Source organism: Peromyscus californicus, unplaced genomic scaffold (genome assembly GCF_007827085.1).
Source record: "Peromyscus californicus insignis strain IS unplaced genomic scaffold, ASM782708v3 Scaffold_6__1_contigs__length_162567912, whole genome shotgun sequence".
In the NCBI taxonomy this organism is placed as follows: Eukaryota; Metazoa; Chordata; class Mammalia; order Rodentia; family Cricetidae; genus Peromyscus; species Peromyscus californicus.
In genome coordinates, this window is record NW_026294584.1 from 46,814,755 (window position 1) to 46,834,118 (window position 19,364).

The window sequence follows — 19,364 nt, forward strand, 5'->3', positions numbered from 1 at the left end:
ATATTTGAAAAACATTTAGTAGAAAGAGAAGATTGTTAGTATATGAAGTAAAGGGAGACTGTGAAGCTGTATTGGGGACAGGTAGGTAAGGGTGGGCTCTCATACACAAGTAGAGTGGTTGGTTTTAGACAGAAATGAGAAATGGGAATAGTTTCATTCACTGTGGACTCTTTTATGGATAGGAATTCAATTGTTTCTCTGTGTTTATATTTCCAAGGAAACTTACGTTTACCATCTCCTATTTATTATATTTATTAATTGTGGGGTAGTATGCACATGTGCACATACCATGCTACTCATATTGAGATCAGAGGACAGTTTGTGGGAGTCACTCATTTCCTTCCACTGTGTGCATGCCCAAGCTGGAACTCAGGTGTGCTGGCTAGTTTTATGTCAATTTGACACAAGCTAAAGTCATCTGAAAGGAAGAAACCTCAAATAAGAAAATGCCTCTGGCCAGGCATGGTGGTATATGCCTTTAATCCTAGCACTCAAGAGGCAGAGGCAGGTGGATCTCTGTGAATTTGAGGCCGGCCTGGTCTACAAAGCAAGTTATGGGACAGCAAGGGCTGTGGTGATATATTGTGTACCCTAATAAACTTGCCTGAGGATCAGAGGCCAGAGCCAGCCACTAGATTAGACATAGAGGTCAGGCAGTGGTGGCACACACCCTTAATCCTATCACTCATGAGGCAGAGGTTTCTCTGGATCTCTGTGAGTTCAGGATCACACTGGAAACAGAGCCAGGCAGTGGTGGCACACACCTTTAATCCCAGTACTGGGAAGCACACACGCCTTTAATTCCAGAAAGTGATATCTGGGCAGAGAAAGGTATATAAGGTGTGAGCAAATAGGAATTCACTCTGTTTAGACTGAGGATTTTGTAGAGGTAAGATCTAGTAGCTGGCTGTTCTGCTTCTCTGATTCTCAGGCAAGTTTATTAGGGTACGCAATATATCACCCCAAAGGGCTATTACACAGAGAAACCCTGTCTCAGGAGAGAGAGGGAGGAAGGGGGTAGTGAATAAGGGAATATGCCTCCATAAGATCGGGGATTATAGGCATTTTCTTAATTGGTGATTGATGGGGGAAGGCCCAGCCAATTGTGGGTGGTACCGTCCCTGGGCTGGTGGTCCTGGATTCTATAAGAAAGCAGGCTGAACAAAACATGATCCTGATTCTTTTGTTTAAGAGACTGAACCACTTTGGAAACACACACACACACACGCACACGCACACGCACACATACACACACACACAGAGAGAGAGAGAGAGAGAGAGAGAGAGAGAGAGAGAGAGAGAGAGAGAGAGAGAGAGAGCGTCTCCAGAATTATGTGCACTTCTTGTTTCAACTGTCAGATTATTCCACACAAGTCTGTCTGGGGGTGATGTACATGGCTGCTGAATTGTGGGTATAACCTGAATTCATCTGAGTTAGAAAAAGCAAATCTGTAAAGCTTTGACAGCAGATAAATAGAAAACCATCTTTATGCTTGTTTTCTAGCAATTCATGGTCATGTGTGTACATTCTCCACACACAACCCCATGGTGTGTGTTTCTGTGACTTAATCAGGTTTTTCAGGCTTAGGGAAAGTGTGTTTTCTTCTTGTGTGACTCTGAAGATGCAAAGTGTCCTTACTTCCTCCCTTCCAGTCTGTTGCCCTCCCCCCGGATTGGCACCTGCTGAGGAGTAATTAGGGCAGTCCTAATTTGGACAACCAAATCCTGATTACAGTGAGAGGAAAAACAGGAAATGTTCTAGTTTTGCTGCCAGCAAATGACTGACTTAAATAGAAAGCATGTACAATTCAAATGATCCAAAATGATATAACACTAGGGAGGGATGGAGGGAGGAAGCAGGGAAACATTGCAATCTGACTTTCTCCCGCGTGATTTTCAGCAGATCCCTTACAGAAGCTGTCAAATCCCCAAGCTCACAATGCCCTCTGCTGAGAATCAGTTTGTCTTCTGAGTCTGCCAGGAGAACTTGAGCAGAGCTGTAGGTTTAAAGATCTGAGGGAAGGTCAGGGCATCTCTTCTGTATGAGCCCAGTGCTCTGGAGAAAAAGACTGCTCTGGAATGATGTCATAGTACATGCTTGGGATACAGATGTTTCCTCAAAGGGAAAGGAGCCTAGAAGTGTATTCCTTAATTAGTCACACCCCTTGGAGCACCAAGGAAGCTCAGTTGTGAGTTCTGAAATGTACCATGTTCCCATTCAGGCAGTCTGTCTATTACTGTGCCACCTCCAAGCCAAATGCTTCTCTCACCATGCTTGTCCTCTTTGCCCTGAGAGACAACCAGCAGCTCCATCTGTCCCCAAAGTGTCATTTAATGCTTGCAAGTCACAGTTGTCTAAAGTTCCTCTTCATTCTAATTTAGCATCACTTCATTAATTTTTTTCCAGGGGCTGGTACAGTGTGTGTGCATGCACATACACACTCACGCGTATACACACACACACACACACACACACACACACACACACACACACACGCTGCCATAACTTTGGACCTACTTGGTAGAGAATACAAATAAAACCTCTGCTATACACTTAGATACTCCATTAATATCAGACACAGCATACTATCGGGGGTTATAAGCAGCTGGGGACTCACCTTTCAGCTATTCACTATGTCTTCCTAAAGGAGCTGGAACTTATGCTAAAGTGTGAAGACACCATGCATCAGGACACACTTGCAAGCTGAGCCTGAGGCTCAGTGGAATTGCTGTAGAGCACTTGACTGCATTCAAAGGACCCTGGATTTGATTCCAGAGTAGTAAGATGGCACACTTACTATGATAAACTATGAAGGCAAGGAACAGGTCCAACTCAGGATACCTTGTTGGCCCTTTGGAATGTTTGTTGGATGAACAAGGAAGCTTTGCTGAACTGAATGTGGAGCAGAAGGGATAAATGGGTGTGTTAGGGAAAGTGAGGAAATAGAAACAAGGGCAGGATGTGGGGATAGGTAGGAAAGGGAAACTTTGAAATGTTCCCAATCAGTCAGAGAAAACTATATGGCTGGTATGGGGTGAAGTGGACAACATGGTCCAAGTGGAGCTATGGAAGAGCCCATTGTGTTAACTAGCGAAAATGGGACATTCATGGATGCCTTCAGATTCAGGAAATATTTCTCAATATTCCTGCATAACCAGAGGCACCTTTCCTATAGGACCAAGAGCAGAGTTGAGCTTGCCTTGAACATTTTCCAACCTAATAAATGTAAACATGAGAGAAATCAAAGTCGTGAGCCAGAGGAACCCTCTGCAAAGGCCTACCCAGCTCTGACTACCCTCTGCCTACAAAGACTGTTTTTCTCCCACCTTCTTGGTTCGCTCGACACTGACACGTGGTGTATTGGTTTCTTTTCTGTTGCTGTGATGGAATACCATGACCAAAACAACTTATAGAAGACAACATTTAATTGTGCTTACAGTTCCAAAGCATTGGAGCCCATGATAGCAAAACAAAGGCATGATGGCAGGAGCAGCTGGTATCTCACATCTCAACCCACAGGCAGGAGGAAGAGCAGGCACACTGGGAATGGCATGACTCTTTTAACACCTTACACCCCACCCCAGTGACTCACCTCCTTGAACAACATCACACCTCCTAATCCTTCCCAAACAGTTCCACCAACTGGAGACCAAGTGTTCAAACACATGAGCCTACAAGGGCCATCATTCAAACCACCACACATGATTTTATTAAATATAAAATACAAACAAATGGATGTTATAAAATATGTAGTATTTACTTCATAGAAAGCATGAGTCAGGTGACCTTTTGTAATGTGCTTCTGAAGTTGTCCCATTGGCAACTTTACATTTCTGTGTATATTATTATTTGACCAGTTATTGATATATGTATGTTTTTCTTTTCATAATATTATTCTCCAACTATGGGTTCCCATCAAAGTTGTTAGGAGAAATTTTAAGACATTAGATTTCCCACAGTTGGTCCACTGAACATTAGGCCTTGGCAACTGTAATTTTAGAAGTGATTGTCATGTGTGTTACTGGTTAAAATCACTATCTGAACTCTCAGGTTCTAGAAGGAAGTTACTGTGACTTTTGGCGCATAATTATCTCTCAGAACTAGCATAATCTTATCTCCATATCCTGGCACTCATGGTTATTGACCAGATGAACCCCTTTGTAGCAGGCATCTTAAAATCAAACCTGAAGCCAGGTATTGGGGTGAATGCTGGAAGATCAGAGAAGCAGAACAAGCCACAGCTACCTCACCTTGCCAGTTCCTCAGCTGATCCTGTTTCCTCAGACTGGAAGCTTCTGAGTCCTCATCCAAATGGATCTCAGCTGAACTGCTGCTCAAAAGCCTAAAAGCTTAACCAGGCTCTAGTTCCTGGTTTTCACACCTTATATACCTTTCTGCTTCCTGCCATTACTTCCTGGGATTAAAGGCATGTGCCACCATGCCTGGCTGTTTCCAGTGTGGCTTTGAACTCATAGAGATCCAAATGGATCTCTGCCTCCAGAAGGCTAGGATTAAAGGTGTGTGTGCCACCATTTTCTGGCCTCTATGTCTATCTAGTGACTGTTCTGTCCTCTGACCCCAATAAGTTTATTAGGATGCACGATATATTGGGGGACACAATATATCACCACACCCCTTCACTTTATTTTACATGCCAGCTGCTCTCTTGGCCCCAAACAGTTGTTCCAGATGTTGCTCCCTAACCACGTGACCTATAAGTTCTTTAGGAAGCAATGAACCTCGTTTCTCCTGCCTAGCTCGCCTACCATGATCAGATAGGAGCCTATTGCAGTAACTTTGATGCACAGTAATAAGGACCTGGACTGAGTGGAAATAAATACTCAATAAAATGCATAGTCACAGTGCAGAGGACTTTATAAGTCATTAGCTTATCTAGTCACTCATAACGATTCTATTAAATTGGATTCTCCTTACCTTACCCATGAAAAAACAGAGGTTCAGAAAGGTTAATAGTGTGGCGAAGGGCAGAGTGTGGAAGACGTAGTGCATGCATTAGAAGCTAACTCTGTCTGACTCGAAAGCCCAAATAAGCAATGGAATTAAAGAAGTAATGGGAAACCTAGAAATGTTTCAGGAGACTTAGAAGACTATACGATGATACGGAGGCCATGCTCCAGAAGAGCAGCCGTGAGCCTAGCTTGGGTCTACCCCAACACTCAGCTGTCTAGGTGTCTCATCCACCAGATGGAAGCAGTGAACCTACCACACAGGATTGCTGTGTCACGAGTAAACATGCTGCAGAGATGACTCAGTGAGCTGAGGGCTGGATAGTGTAGCATAAAGACTTGAGGACCCAACACCCAAGTCAGAAGTCAGGCATGGCCACACAGACATCTGTAACCCCAGCACTGAGGAAGAGGGGAGCAGAGATAGGAAGATCTCTGGGTCTTGCTGTTGGCCTAGATCCAGATTTAATAAGAAGCCTTGTCTCTAAGGAATATGGTTGAAAGTGAGAGAGCAGGCCTCCATGAGTGTACATTATAGGCATGCATTCTCATAAGAAAAAATGAGCATATACCACACTAAACACTTCACACAATATACACACACATACAACACATTCACATACATATACCACACTCAAATACATATACACACATACCTGTATACATACATATACAACATACATACACATGTATGTATATATACATATACCACACACATACAAACATACCATACTCGCACATGCATACCACAGTCACACACCACAGACACACAGAGACATGCATTCACATACACACAAAACATACACACACATATATACATACATATATACACATACATATAAACATACATACCACACTCACACATACATATCACATACATGCATACATGTAAAAATATAGTCATACAGAGATAGAGTCATACACAAACACACATATATATGCATACATACATACACACATACATACAAACATACCACACTTACACATATATACCACAGATACATATCACAAGCACATATACACACACATACATACATACATACATACACATACCATACCATACTCACACACATACACACATGCACTCACATAAGAAAAAAAAGCTTTAGCATGTGTAAAGAACTTAGAACAGTGCCTCGACTATGGTAACGACTGTGTTAGTATATTTGCTTATTACTACATTCATTGATGGCATTGTTAAGGTTTGCTGATGACACAGGAAAGACATTTTTATGCCTTCTGTTGTGTCGCCAGTGTTTATACTTCAAATATATCATTCCATCATTCAATCTGTTGCCTTATTTATTCAGGAATTGTTGAGGCCCTAATACCAAAGACAGGCAAGGACATTATATGAAAAGAAAACCGCAGACCAACCTTTACAACAACAGATACAAAATTTCTCAACCAAGTACTCGCAAATCAAATTCAGCAGCACATTAAGAGGATCATTCCCTGTGATCGAGTGGGATTTATCCCTGGAATGCAGAAACCCATCAGCATCCACAGATCAATAAATGTGATGCATCGCATTAACAGTGGAGGACAAACGCTGTGTGATCATCTCATTAGATGCAGAGAAAACGTTTGACAAAACTCAGTGTCCTCTCTTGAGGACACTACAACAAATGTGCTGTGGAGGGAATACACCTTAACACAGTTAAAGCCATATGCAGTAAATCCACAGTTAACATGAAACACAGTGGTGAAAAATTCAAATCTTTGCCTCAAAGATCTGGGCAGGACAAGATGCTGGGCAAGTAAGTAAAGACAGAAAGAAAAGCAAGTAGAAAAATGTTGCTTTTTGACATGATCAGTGACACAGATAGACGAATCTAAAGATTCTACCGATTCAAACAGCTAGGACTAATAAAGGACTGCAGTGAGATTGCAGAGAACAGAAGTCAGTCACACTTCCATGTACTGAGAATAAGCATAATCCAAGTAAGTCAGGAGGACAAAGACTACAAAGAATACTTAGGAACAGATGTAACCACGGAGATGAAAAACCTAAAACTGAATACTATCAATGTGATAGTGTGGAGGAAAGAAATGGAAGGCACAGTACCAGAGTGATAATCTATGTTTGTGTCAAGAGTCATATTGTAAAAATAGCAAAATGCCCATACTACCCAAAGTAATGTACAGATTCATCACAGTGCCTTTCAGAATTCCAGTGTGGGCGGGTGGGGTGGGTATGTGTGTATGTGAGTGGGTGTGTGTGTACGCACGCTCGTGAATTGGTTTTTGGTATTCACACAGGAGCATGTGGACTCCTGCACCCATGCTCATGTATGTAGAACAGGATGTTTGCATCTTTGTCTGCTTTTCTCCACTATTGCCTGGAGACACGGTCTCTCACAGAGCCTGAGGTTCACCATTTTGGCTAGTCTGGCTAGCCAGCAAGTTCCTAGAATCCACCTATTTCAGTCCCCCTATCTTGGGGTCCCCAGGTATGCACAGCCATGTCACATGGGTGAGTGCTGGGGGCTCAGACTCAGGTCCTCGTGTTGTTTGCAAAACAAGCACTTTTACCCACTGAGCCATCTCCCCAGCCCTACTATATATTTTTATAGAAATATTTTTAAACATCAAATTCATGTGGAACCACAAAGTAAAACCCAAAATAGCCAAGACAGTCATGAGCTAAAAGAACAAAACTGGAAACATCACACTACCTGATTTCAATCTATGCTACAAAGTGATAGTAATTAAAACACCACAGCGTTGACATAAGAACAGACTCATTGACCAGAAGAAGAGAATTGAGAGCCCAGAAATGCACTCATGCATGTACAGTTAATTGAGTTTTGACAGAAGTGCCAAGAATTCATATTGGGAGGGTGCAACTATCTTCAGCTGCAGTGTGGGGGAGTGTACATAGGAGAGGAGATGCAGCATCTCCCGTCACACAGGAAAACGAAGTGCAGGTAGTCAAAGCCTTCACGTGAGACCCAAAACTACAAAGAGAGTGCATAGTACATCTCCATGGCATTCCTATAGCAAAGATGTTTTTAGCTTTGACCTCCAATATGGGAAGGATGAAAAAAAAAAAAAAAGAACACACTTACCAAAGGTCTGGGTAACGAAATGAAGGAGAGAGGAAACAACCTACACCTGGGAGAAAATATTTCCAAGCTGTGCATTTTATTAGTAGTTAGTAGAAAATCCTGTCGAAAATTTAGCTCCATACAAACAAACAAACAAAACATAACAACAATTTTCATTAACAGTGAATGAAGAGTGTGAGGGTATAACTTGAGTGCCCATTTAGCTTATTTAAGGCCTCAGATTTGAATCCTACACCACTAACAGCAAAACAAAAAGGAAAAACTAATAAGAGGCCTGAGTAGGAATTTCTCAAAAGAAGATGTATAAATGGCCAACAGATGTATTTAGAAAAGCTGGACATCACTATTTAATAAGTGCAAATTTTAAAATAACAGAATATCTCCACACAACTGTCATTAAGGCTGTTAACAAAAAGATGAAAATTAGCTGCTAGTGGGGGTGTAGAGAGGAGATATTACTTATATACTGTTGCTGAAAGTATAACTTGGTGTTGTCATTGTGGAAAAATCAAAATGGGTCTCCTCAAAAAAAAAACTACAAATAAAATTATATCTAGTGATACCACTTCTGGATGTTTACTCCCCAAATTAAAGTTAGTATGTCAAAAAGATGTCTGCAGTCCCTGTTCACTAAAACACTGTTTACATAGCCAAATTATGGAATCAACCCAAGTGTCCATCAACAGATGAATGGATAAAGAAAATGTGGTGCATATCCACAAAGGGTTTCTATTTAGCTTTTTAAAAAGAAATTTTGTCATCTATGACAACACAGATGGAATAGAAAAATACTATGCTGAGTACAATAAGGCAGACACAAAGACATATCCTCATGTCTGTGAGGAGAGGGTGGAAGGGTGGTTACCAGATGGTTGGAGGAGGGGAAGTTGGAGTAGTGATGGTAAGTGGTACAAAGCCTCCATTAGATGAAAAAGTAAGGCTTCTCCCATCCTTGTTGAAATGTATTGTCAGTGCTCAGAGTCATTAAGACTAAGTTTGAAATGTTGTCCTCAGAAAAATGATGTGTCTTAATGGTGGATATGTTATATTCATAAATCATAATATCACTTTGTACTCTATGAATGTGTAAAATTATAAGTTGTCAATTTATAGTACAAAAGAATTGGGTATGCAGTGGTATACTGAGGGCTAAACTTAGAGAAATGAATCTGTGAGGCGAGTTCTTGCAATCATGGCTTTTCCCTTCTAATGGAAAGAGACAGATAATGATCTAGTGACGAAGGGAAAAGTGGGCTTCAGTAATAAGAATGATCTGATTTTGCAAAATACGTTTTCTGGGTACGGAAGACCTCACTGAAGCTGTGACACTTGAGCTTGGCTGTGAAGGATGGGAAGGAAGGCTGTGGAGAAGTGGAATGACTTTCCAGGCAGAGATAGAAGCCGACGTGAGGAGACGGACTAGGGCTCAGACAACAGTCAGATCCTACTCAGATCCTTCTCAGGCTACACAGTAGAATGGTGTGAGCACTTTTATGCCCAGTCGGGGCCCAGCTTCTGACTGGGAGCCTGGTAGATATATTTAAATGTTTTGGGGGTATTTTAATGTATAGCCATGATTAAGAGCCCTTGATAAAGGATCTTAAAACCAGAGATGAGGATTTTATCCTAAGTGCAGTAAGAGGATGTGGGAAGTTTAAAAGTGGCTACCTGGTCTTTCTATAAACATCTTAAGGATATTCAAACATAGAATTATTTAAATTTGTTTACCAAAGGAAAATCTGAACATTGACAGTTGAAGCACATTTCACATTAATTTTTGCTCCACTGCCTATGCTACAGTGTAATTCTTTTTCTTAAAAAGTCAGCCGGGCGGTGGTGGCGCACGCCTTTAATCCCAGCACTCGGGAGGCAGAGCCAGGCGGATCTCTGTGAGTTCGAGGCCAGCCTGGTCTCCAAAGCAAGTTCCAGGAAAGGCGCAAAGCTACACAGAGAAACCCTGTCTCAAAAAACCAAAAAAAAAAAAAAAAAAAAAAAAAAAAAAAAGTCAGAAAAGTCAGTCCTTATGAACAGTATCATGCAAACTTACTCTTTGAAGATTGTTATTAAATTATCTTCAAGAGTTACCTTCTGCAAACACTCAGATCCAAGCCCTCCTTCCCTAGAGTCCACTTAACTATTTGCCATGGACTGCCAGCACTGTCGCCACATGCTTCTTAGATTGTGTCTCCTGGGAAGAAGTATGTATCCTGTGCTGGCTTGTTTTATGTCAACTTGACACAAGCTGCAGTTATCAGAGAGGAGGGAGCCTCAATTGAGAAAATGCGTCCATAAGATCCAGCTGTAAGCTAGCCTGTAGGGTATTTTCTTAATTAGTGACTGATGTAGGAGGACCCAGCCCACTGTGGGTGGGGCCACCCCTAGGCCAGTGGTCTTGGGTTGAATAAGAAAGGCTGAACAAGCCATGGAAAGCATGCCAGTAAGTAGCACTCCTCGGGGCCTCTGCATCAGCTCCTGCCTCCCGGTTCCTGCTCTGCTTGAGTTTCTGCCCCCACTGCTTTTGACGATGGGGGCTATTATATGGAACCATGAGTGAACTAAACCCTTTCCTTCCCAACTTGCTTTTGGTCATGGTGTTTCATCACAGCAGTAGTAACCTTAGATAAGACACACCCACCTACAGCTCTGTGAGGAAGCTAAAGACCTACTGGTATTTCTATCTCTTTTCTTAAGTATTATGGTCCAACCTTATTATGATTACAATTATTATCTCCCTCCTCCCCCTTCTCTTTTTCTTCTCCCTCTTCTTCAGTTTCCTCCTTCCGTTCTTTCAGTTAATCGTATTTTTTCTTTGACACTTTCATGTGCCTATTTAATGCACGCTAATCATTCAACCCCTATCCTCCCCCATCCTCATCTACTCCCTAACCCCGAAAATTTCTTGCTCACATTCATGTCTGTTTGTTTTGTTTGGGGATCCACTGAGTTTAACCAGACCATAGACTTGGAGCTGGCAGTGGGGCCTGGCAGGCCCAGCAGTGGATGCACAACCCACAACGGTGACTTCCACTCTCACAGAACCTGTCAATAGCTAGTATTTTACAACTGTTGGTTTTGTTTGGTTTTCTTCTGCAGCATGATGCTAACTCTTCCTGCATCCCTAACTGTCATTATCACTTGGTTGGTTGAGTGGTGTTGCGCTCAAGTTTGGTTTGATGCATGCTCAATCATTGCTAGTCTATAAACTGGACTAACACCACAGCTTCATCTGAGCTAGACTTGTCCTTGGTTCATTTGTCTAACTTGGCTTCTAGTTTTTGAAGTGTCTAGAAGATTCAGTCTGTGAAAGTAAACATCATGCCCTGGCTGTCACAAAACCATTGAATCCAATTAGCCCCACCTGCCCCTGGTTGTGTACCTAATGAAAGCCCCACCACCCCAGCTGTGTCTAGGGACTGTGCACACTTGCACTTCCCAACTGTTCCAATGATCAAGAAGTGTACATATGAGCCGGTTGACATCAGCAGATGTTTTCTGAATGAAATCCAATCAGCCATGTCTGGAGGGTAGACTCTTCTCATGGCAACCCATCACCTATTTCAAGAGACATACCTACTTTCCTCTCCCCTCTGGGAAGGATACAAATAGTTATACAGATGGCTCTGTCTGCTGCCTATTGAACTGTGAATTAATTGGTAGATTATGGTTTCTGGTTGGAATGATTAACCCCATTCCTCTTACAGAATAATTGTTGGGAATGCTGGGGTCCTTTTTTGAAGCTATTTAGATATGTCCTGGAATTTTATAACCCACCTAATTTGTTTCATTACAAAATGAAAAACTAATAAAGACAGTTGCCATTTGAATGAAAAATTTCCTTTAGGGTAATTATTTCCTGCAGGATGTCAGTATTTCAGGTTAGGTATTTGGAATTGCTTTTTTGGTTTTATCTTTATTCCATTATGAATTAATATACTGCCTATTGATATATATATATATATATATTAACATTTGGATTAATTAAGATTACCATTTCTCAGGTAGTAATATAATGTTGAACTTTGTAGAGCAAAGCAGTATTTTTAAGAGACCTAAGTAAATAATCTGGGTACCTTTAACACAGTGAACATCTTAGATGTTGTTTCTTTTGATCCATGAAGTACTAAAACAGAAGATTGTAGCCACACCCCTCCAAAATGTATAATACCATCTCACAGGTATGGATACAATCACTTTCCGTGGACAGGCTCAGGATTTAAGAATTGGAAAAGTGAATTTGGCTTGGGCTTTTAAGTCTGCAAAGCAGCATTTGACCTCTAATGTGGCTCTAAAGGGAACTGAACTACTCAGCTAAGGTTCCTTGTGAGTATGACATTGACATTTACTTTACAAATAATTTACCCACATTACAAATATTACTCTTTAATTTTTTGGAAACAATTTAAAAATGACAACCTTTAAATGGCTTCTAGGACATAAAAAGACAACTGGTGAGCAGGTGGGATCCACAGGCCAACTTCGTTGTATAGAATGAGGTAGGCGATCCATATAAAAGCAAAGGTTTGTGCTTTGTGTCTTTTCCAAAGAGAGAAATCGTTGTATGCTGTCATGGTCAACAAACTCCTCACAGAGAAAGCAGGGTTTTGAGGAGGCTTTCCACATAATAGACCACCTAGGAGGAAGTGGAGCACAGGGCAAGGATTGTCAACAATTGCTCCTTGGTTCATTTGTTTTCTGTTCCGAGGACTTTTCTTCTGTTGAGTTTTTAGTGAGAGACACATATGCTCGTTAATCCATGACTTCTGATCTTAGTGATTTAGAGAGGCATAGAATAAACCTATGCTTTGGCTGAAAATCACTGGCTTAGTGACTGGTCTGAGTTAAGTATGGAGAAAGGGAACCTGCTAAAATGGCCTCAGATGAATGAGTTATCCAGACTAGTGAAAGAAGTCTTATGTTTATTTCTTGTTCAGTTTTTACAAACCTTCCACTTATCAGGTATCATGCTAAGTACTAAGATTAAAAAAAAACTGACAAGAAATTAACTATCCTCAGCACACTCATTAAGTTTGTGATCCCAGTTTGTTTGTTTGTTTGTTTAAAAAAAAAAGCAGTGAGGGGAGAGATATTTATGACCCTGGCATGCAGTTTGGATCACCTGAGAAATTTAAAGATTACATCCTCCATGCTGCTCCCACACACAGTTTCTGATTTGTTTAGTCCTGAATATGGCCTGGGCATCCAGGTTTTTTCTTTTTCTTTTTTTGTTTTGTTTTTTATTTTTGTTTATTTGTTTGTTTGTTTTTAAGAGCTCCCCTAAGTGATTCTAGTGCACAGTCAAGGTCAAAAACCTCTAGCATAAGAGAGTGGAACACAAAAAGATGCACACAACAGTAGCAAGGACGGAGCCCAAGTAACCTTTAGGGAGTAAAAACATACACACAGGATATGATAGCATAAAGGAGGGAAACAGTACATCCCACTTTGGAACTTTGGAACTATCCTTCTGGATAGGATGTACAGCCAGCATGCCAACCTGCATGGGGGAGTGGCCTGGAATAGTGAGCAGGGACAAAAGAGGTATCACATAACAGGTAGATGTTCACACATTGCTGTCTGGTTCTGAAGAGGGGACTAGCATTGTATATTAATTTACAGAGATGACCCCTCTGGCAGGATAAGCATGACTAATGGTCTCATAACTCCAAGCAAGAAGCCCAGGCCCTGAGTCATTGCCAAGTCCACATGAGAAATGATTAGGGCTTAAATGTCAATTAATGGCAGTGAGTCTGGACAGGAAATGACTATTCATAAGATATTAAAGATGTGGTACTAATAGGATATGGTCACTGTTGGTGATTAAGAAGAGCATATTCCTGATTGGATTACAGCATGGCTAGAATAGGGCATGCCAGGTTTCTAATGGGAAAGAGAGAAATGGAAATGACTGGATTCCTTTTGATTCATTTACTTTGAAATATTGGTAAAACTGTCCACTAAGAATTCTCTAGTTAACCTTTCAAGTGTAGGAACAAGGAATGAGAAGTGATGCTTCCCCAGAGATGTGATGGAGGAGTCATCAATCTGTCCAGAAGACAAGATTGCCCAAGTGAGAAATGCATAGGCCTGAGGGACTCAGCATGTAAGGTGTGGGCACAGGAAAGGAGCTATCATTTTGGCTCCCAAATGGATTCAGGTAGCAGTAATAGAACCAGGAGGAAATGATATAAAAAGAAAAAGCAGATATAGAAAAGAAAAGAGAAATAAAACATTAGAAGCTTCAGAACAGTCAAAGAGCCTTAAGATTTAAGACATGTCAATAAGGTAGGTCAACATCATGGGAAGGCTGGTTTGAGAACCATTACTGCAGTTGACTTAAGACTAAATTTTAAGTACCTGTCAAAAATGTGGAGAAAATAGATTTAGGAAGCCCTTTTCCTCCTTTTAACATATACAAAATGGGTAAAAATCTTTAGCTTTAAAAGTATTTCTAATTGGTAATCAAACTCAAAAAGAAGCCAATTCTCCATATTCCCCGACTGAAAAAGGAATTAAAAGCCACAGGAAAGTAAAGGCTGATGCTGAGAGGACCACAAAGATATCAGACTACACATAGAGGCAAAAAAGGAAAAGATGACACTTCAGCCTGCAAAGCAAAAAGGTGGAGCTTTCATCTGTGCAGAAGCTGTACAAGGGATGGGTTCATCCATGAGTGCAACCAGGAAACTTAGATGCTCTATCCGATCATTTGATGGGATGTTTTTAAAGGAGAGAGAGAAGAACTTTGGAAGAGAGGAATTCTGGGTCAAGGGAGAAAATCATGTGTCCATTATTTAAAAAACAGAGACTAGGAAAATGCATTGTGGAGAGACATGTGACATATAGGAAGAAAGAGCAGGATAAGAAAGGAAGATGAAATGTATTTGAATATGCCTGCTGAAGAGAGAAACTCAAGTGTGTAATATGTGCTCTCCATTCTCTGTCAGATATAAAGGATGTAGAGGTGACCAATGAGGATCTACAAGATAAGTGTTTTAAATGGCCACCAAGTTAAATATGGAGAGGACACATTTTTCAGTTTGCCAAAGGCTATTCAGGACTTGCCTGAAATGGAATGTTATACATCTAAAGTGGTATCATGCTATAAGATTTGCATGTGAGATTGTAGTTGGGCGGTGGTGGCCCATGCCTTTATTCCCAGCACTCAGGAGACAGAGACAGGCAGATCTCTGTGAGTTCAAGGCCAGCTTGGTCTACAGAGGGAGTTCCAGGACAGGCACCAAAGGTACAGAAAAGCCTTGTCTCGGAAAACAAACAAACAAACAAAGTGAAATAGTAGAAACTTGGAAGGAAATAAAGGAGAAACAAGAATAAGGGGCACCCACCCATGAGAGTAATTTGAAAGACTGGGCGGGGAAGAAGACTCTGCTATCATAGTTTTTATTTCTGACAACAGTTTTTATCAGAACATTTCTGCTTGAAGTAAGCTAGAAAAATTGTCCTAGTCTAGCTTATTTTAAAAGAACCAGGGCAGTATTGTTGCAATATGAAACCATGATACCTTTGGTCAGACTGCAAGGAGTCAAGGTTTGTAGGCCTCATCTTTTCTTGCCTGTGCATATTGAATTGTCTGTTGGGTGAAGGCACTTTTCTTATAGGTACATATGCACCATTTGTATTTATCTGAAAATGTATGCTGTATCTCAGTGTGATGCTTAGCACCGAAAGGTATCCATGCCTGTGATGTGAGAAGCTTCCAGAGACTGGAGATTTGATCATCGTCATTAGAAGAATGTCCAGCTCATGAACATTCCATAAGTAAATGTCACTTCTGTCGGGAAGGACGACTGATGAGAATTTTTAGACCCTTTAAAATCAGCTTTGGTGGCAGAAATATTGAGTAGAAAGAGAAACTTTTTAATTAAGTTGAAATTGAACATTTAAGGTGACTTTTCAGGTATGTTCTAGTAAGGGCAGCATTAATAATGAACCCATGGGCCCTATTAAAGGACTAGAAGCCTGTCAACTCTAGGTCACCAGCCAAAGCCCAGTAGAGTTATCTGTAATCAAAGGTTTTCCCTGCCTGGCATTTGGGGCACAGGCTTTCTTTATGATGGTAGGTTTGTTTTGAATAGAGGGATATTTGTCCATCATTCAAAAGCTACCTTCACATAGAACTAATTGGTAGCATAAACCCAAAAGTCAGAAAACAGTCTATTGTAACACTTATGTCACCGTTCAGATACCACTGTTTGGTCATTTAAATAGCATTTTAAAAACATGATTGTCCTACTTTTTATTTTTTGAATATTTTTTAAAAGGTCCAACTAAACTTTTCCATACATTTGTGTTCTACATAAGATATTAACAATTATAAGATGGACAATCAATATTATTAGCTTATTCAACAAATTGGAAACCTAAAATGAAATCTGAGAGTGGCATTTCCCAGCAGTGTGACTCAGGAAGAGATATTGCTGCTTCCAGCACAGGTAATGAACTGTGTTAAGAGAGAGATGGGCATACCATCTTTTTCTATAGCAAAAGCAGAAGAAAACACTCACTGTGTATGACTCTAAATTGTCCATTTCTTTGTGGCCATTTCAGGGGGATTGTCCAGTCGGAAGAGAAACTCGTCATCAGTGCATCTTGGGCAAAAGATGATGATATCAGCAGACTCTTGAAATCACTGCCAAACTGGACTAACATGGCTCAGCCCAAACAGCTGAGGCCCAAGAGGGAAGAGGAAGAAGACTTCATAAGGTAAACGTCTGTTCTCTAAGTTATGTTAGACAGGGGGAGGAAAACCCCATGCCTTCCACAAATCCTTACTCAAATGAAAGGGTGCTGATTCTAAAGATCAAGCAGCAGTTACTTGAACTTGAAAAATCTGTTTTCCTCCTCTTGCACTTCCTTTCTCATGAAAGTGTGCCTTGGGCTCAAATGTCGGCAAGGAGGAGCTGTGAACTCAATCTAAGCGTTGCCAAGTTGGACTAATATGTCTCAGATTATATACAGGTACAATACAATCATTTGCTCATTCGTTCATTCAGCTCTGCTCTACTGACCCTGTTCCTTGACACACTGATAGTAAGATAAAGTTTGGCTCAGCGTATGTCACAGCATTCCAAGCATGTCCTGTAATTTACATGTTCATTCACACAGACTGGATTGTCTCTACTATTTCTACTTGTTTTGATAAAAGTAAGGTCTCTCTTTTAACATTATCACTCAACAATTGTCTTTGTACAATTTCTTTACTTAACCCATGGGATCTTATGAAACTGCATGTTTTCCTACGTCTGGCTTGCAAGAGTGAACTGTTTGCAACCATGTCACCACTGAAGTGTGTAAAGTAGGTAAACGAGGGCAACAGTGCTTCATCATGTTAAAATTAGGTTCATTCTTATTATCTTTTGTTTATCTGAGGGAAAAAATAGGTGGTACAATAAAATAAAAGCACTTTTGAAAAGCAAAGACCAAAAGCTGGGAAAGTGAGGCCTATCTGGAATCCCAGCACTCAGGAGGTGGAGGCAAGAGCATCGGGAATTCATTTACCGTTCACCTCATAGTGAGTTCCAAGCTGACCTGACCATCTGAGACCCAGAGTCACAAAGGAAAAAAGAAGCAGCAGCAAAGACCAAAACTCAAAATAAATAATTTTCAAAAGTAATGGATATTGTCTTAACTTTCAGTTTATGATCCAACAACAGACTCATCTCTGTATGTCAGAATGTAGATTGAAACTGTAGATAATGTGGCTTGCATGAGAATGTCCCCTATATACTCAGGTATTTGAATACTTGGTCCCCAGTTGATGTCATTGTTTGGGGGTTAGAAGGTGCAGCCTAGGAGCAGGCTTTAAGAGCTCATAACTTTGTGCCATTTCCAGTTCATTCTCTCTGCTTCATGTTTGCGGTGGAAGACGTGATCTCTAAGCTTCCTATTACTGCCCTCTGCTGCCATGCTTCCCCAGCCGTTATGAATTCTCCCTCTAGAACCATAACCTAAATAAACTCTGCTGTCCATGGGTTGCTTTTGGTCATGGTACTTTATCACCGCAACAGAAAGTAACTAATCCAGATAGTAAGTCTTTACTGTTCGTAAAGTTAACTGTCTTCACACCTATCTGTCTTTATGCCTATATAACTTATTTTCACTGACAGTGGGTAACTTTTTCCTGATACTAGCTTATATATAGTTACAATTGAAAAGTTGTAGGATATTAAGTGTAGCAAGCTTTCTTTTGGCTGCCTACCAACTCCCAAATAAAGACACAGAGACTTATTAGTTATGAATGCTTGACCTTATCTTATGCTTGTCCCACTAGCTCTTATAACTTAATTTAACCTGTTTCTCTTCATCTATGTTTTGCCTCTGGGCTTTTCACCTTTTTTCCTTCTGTATGTCCTACTTTTCCTGCTTCTTCTGTGTCTGGCTGGCAGCTGCCTGGCTAGCTGGCACTGGGCATCTCCCTCTCTTTCTCCCTCATCCTCCCTACCAGAGCCTAGATTTCTCCTCCTACTTATTCTCTCTGCCTGCCAGCCCCACCTATCACTCTACTGCCTAGCTGTTGGCCATTCAGCTTTTTATTGGACCAGTCAAGTGCCTTAGGCAGGCAAGATAAAACAGCAACACATCTTCACATAATTAAACAAATACAACATAAACAAATGTAATACATCTTTATATCATTAAATGCAGCATAAACAAATGTAGCATACCTTTACATAGTTAAAGTAATATTCCACAACAATTAAATGTTGAAGTGAAATGTGTATGCATGTCTATTAAATATATGTCAGGATTTGAATTGCTGGGTAATAGTGTGTGCAAATTTTGAGGGGTCCACAATATCAGTTTTCTAAAGTATTCCTAAGGAGCTGGAAATACGACTCAGCCATTAAGAACACAAACTTCTCTTGCAGAGTACCCAAGTTTTATCCCTAGCACCCACAACTGTCTGTAACTCCAGTTTTAGAGGACCTGACACCTTCTTCTGGCCTCATACCCACACTCACACATCACACATGCACACACACAACCTAAAATAAATGTCTTAAAAATTAGAAAACAAAGTAGGCCTAGAAGTTTGCACCATCACAATGGTCTGTCAGAGTTTCTGTTGGCCTGTGTGTTATCAGGACTGGGTATCTTCCATCTGTTGATAGCAGACATTCTAGTACATGCACTGAGATAATTTGATGTCATTTAGTGTACATTTCTCTCATGGATTAGGGTGAGCAATTTCCTGTGTATTTTTATATATTTATTGACCTTCATGGGGTATGTGTGTGTGTGTGTGTGTGTGTGTGTGTGTGTGTGTGTGTTTTCCAAATCTATTGCTAATTTTAATTATGTTTTCTA

The 19,364-nt window shown here is 40.7% G+C and overlaps 1 protein-coding gene across 2 annotated transcripts in view; it reads left to right on the forward strand.

Annotated features, from left to right (window-relative positions):
* Exoc4 (exocyst complex component 4) overlaps positions 1 to 19,364 on the forward strand; it is a 768,512-nt gene that overhangs the window by 608,308 nt on the left and 140,840 nt on the right. For both annotated transcript variants that reach the window (XM_052721855.1, XM_052721856.1), the window contains exon 13: positions 16,605 to 16,760. In XM_052721855.1, coding sequence (XP_052577815.1) covers positions 16,605 to 16,760 — 156 coding nt within the window. The remainder of the gene's footprint in view (positions 1 to 16,604; positions 16,761 to 19,364) is intronic.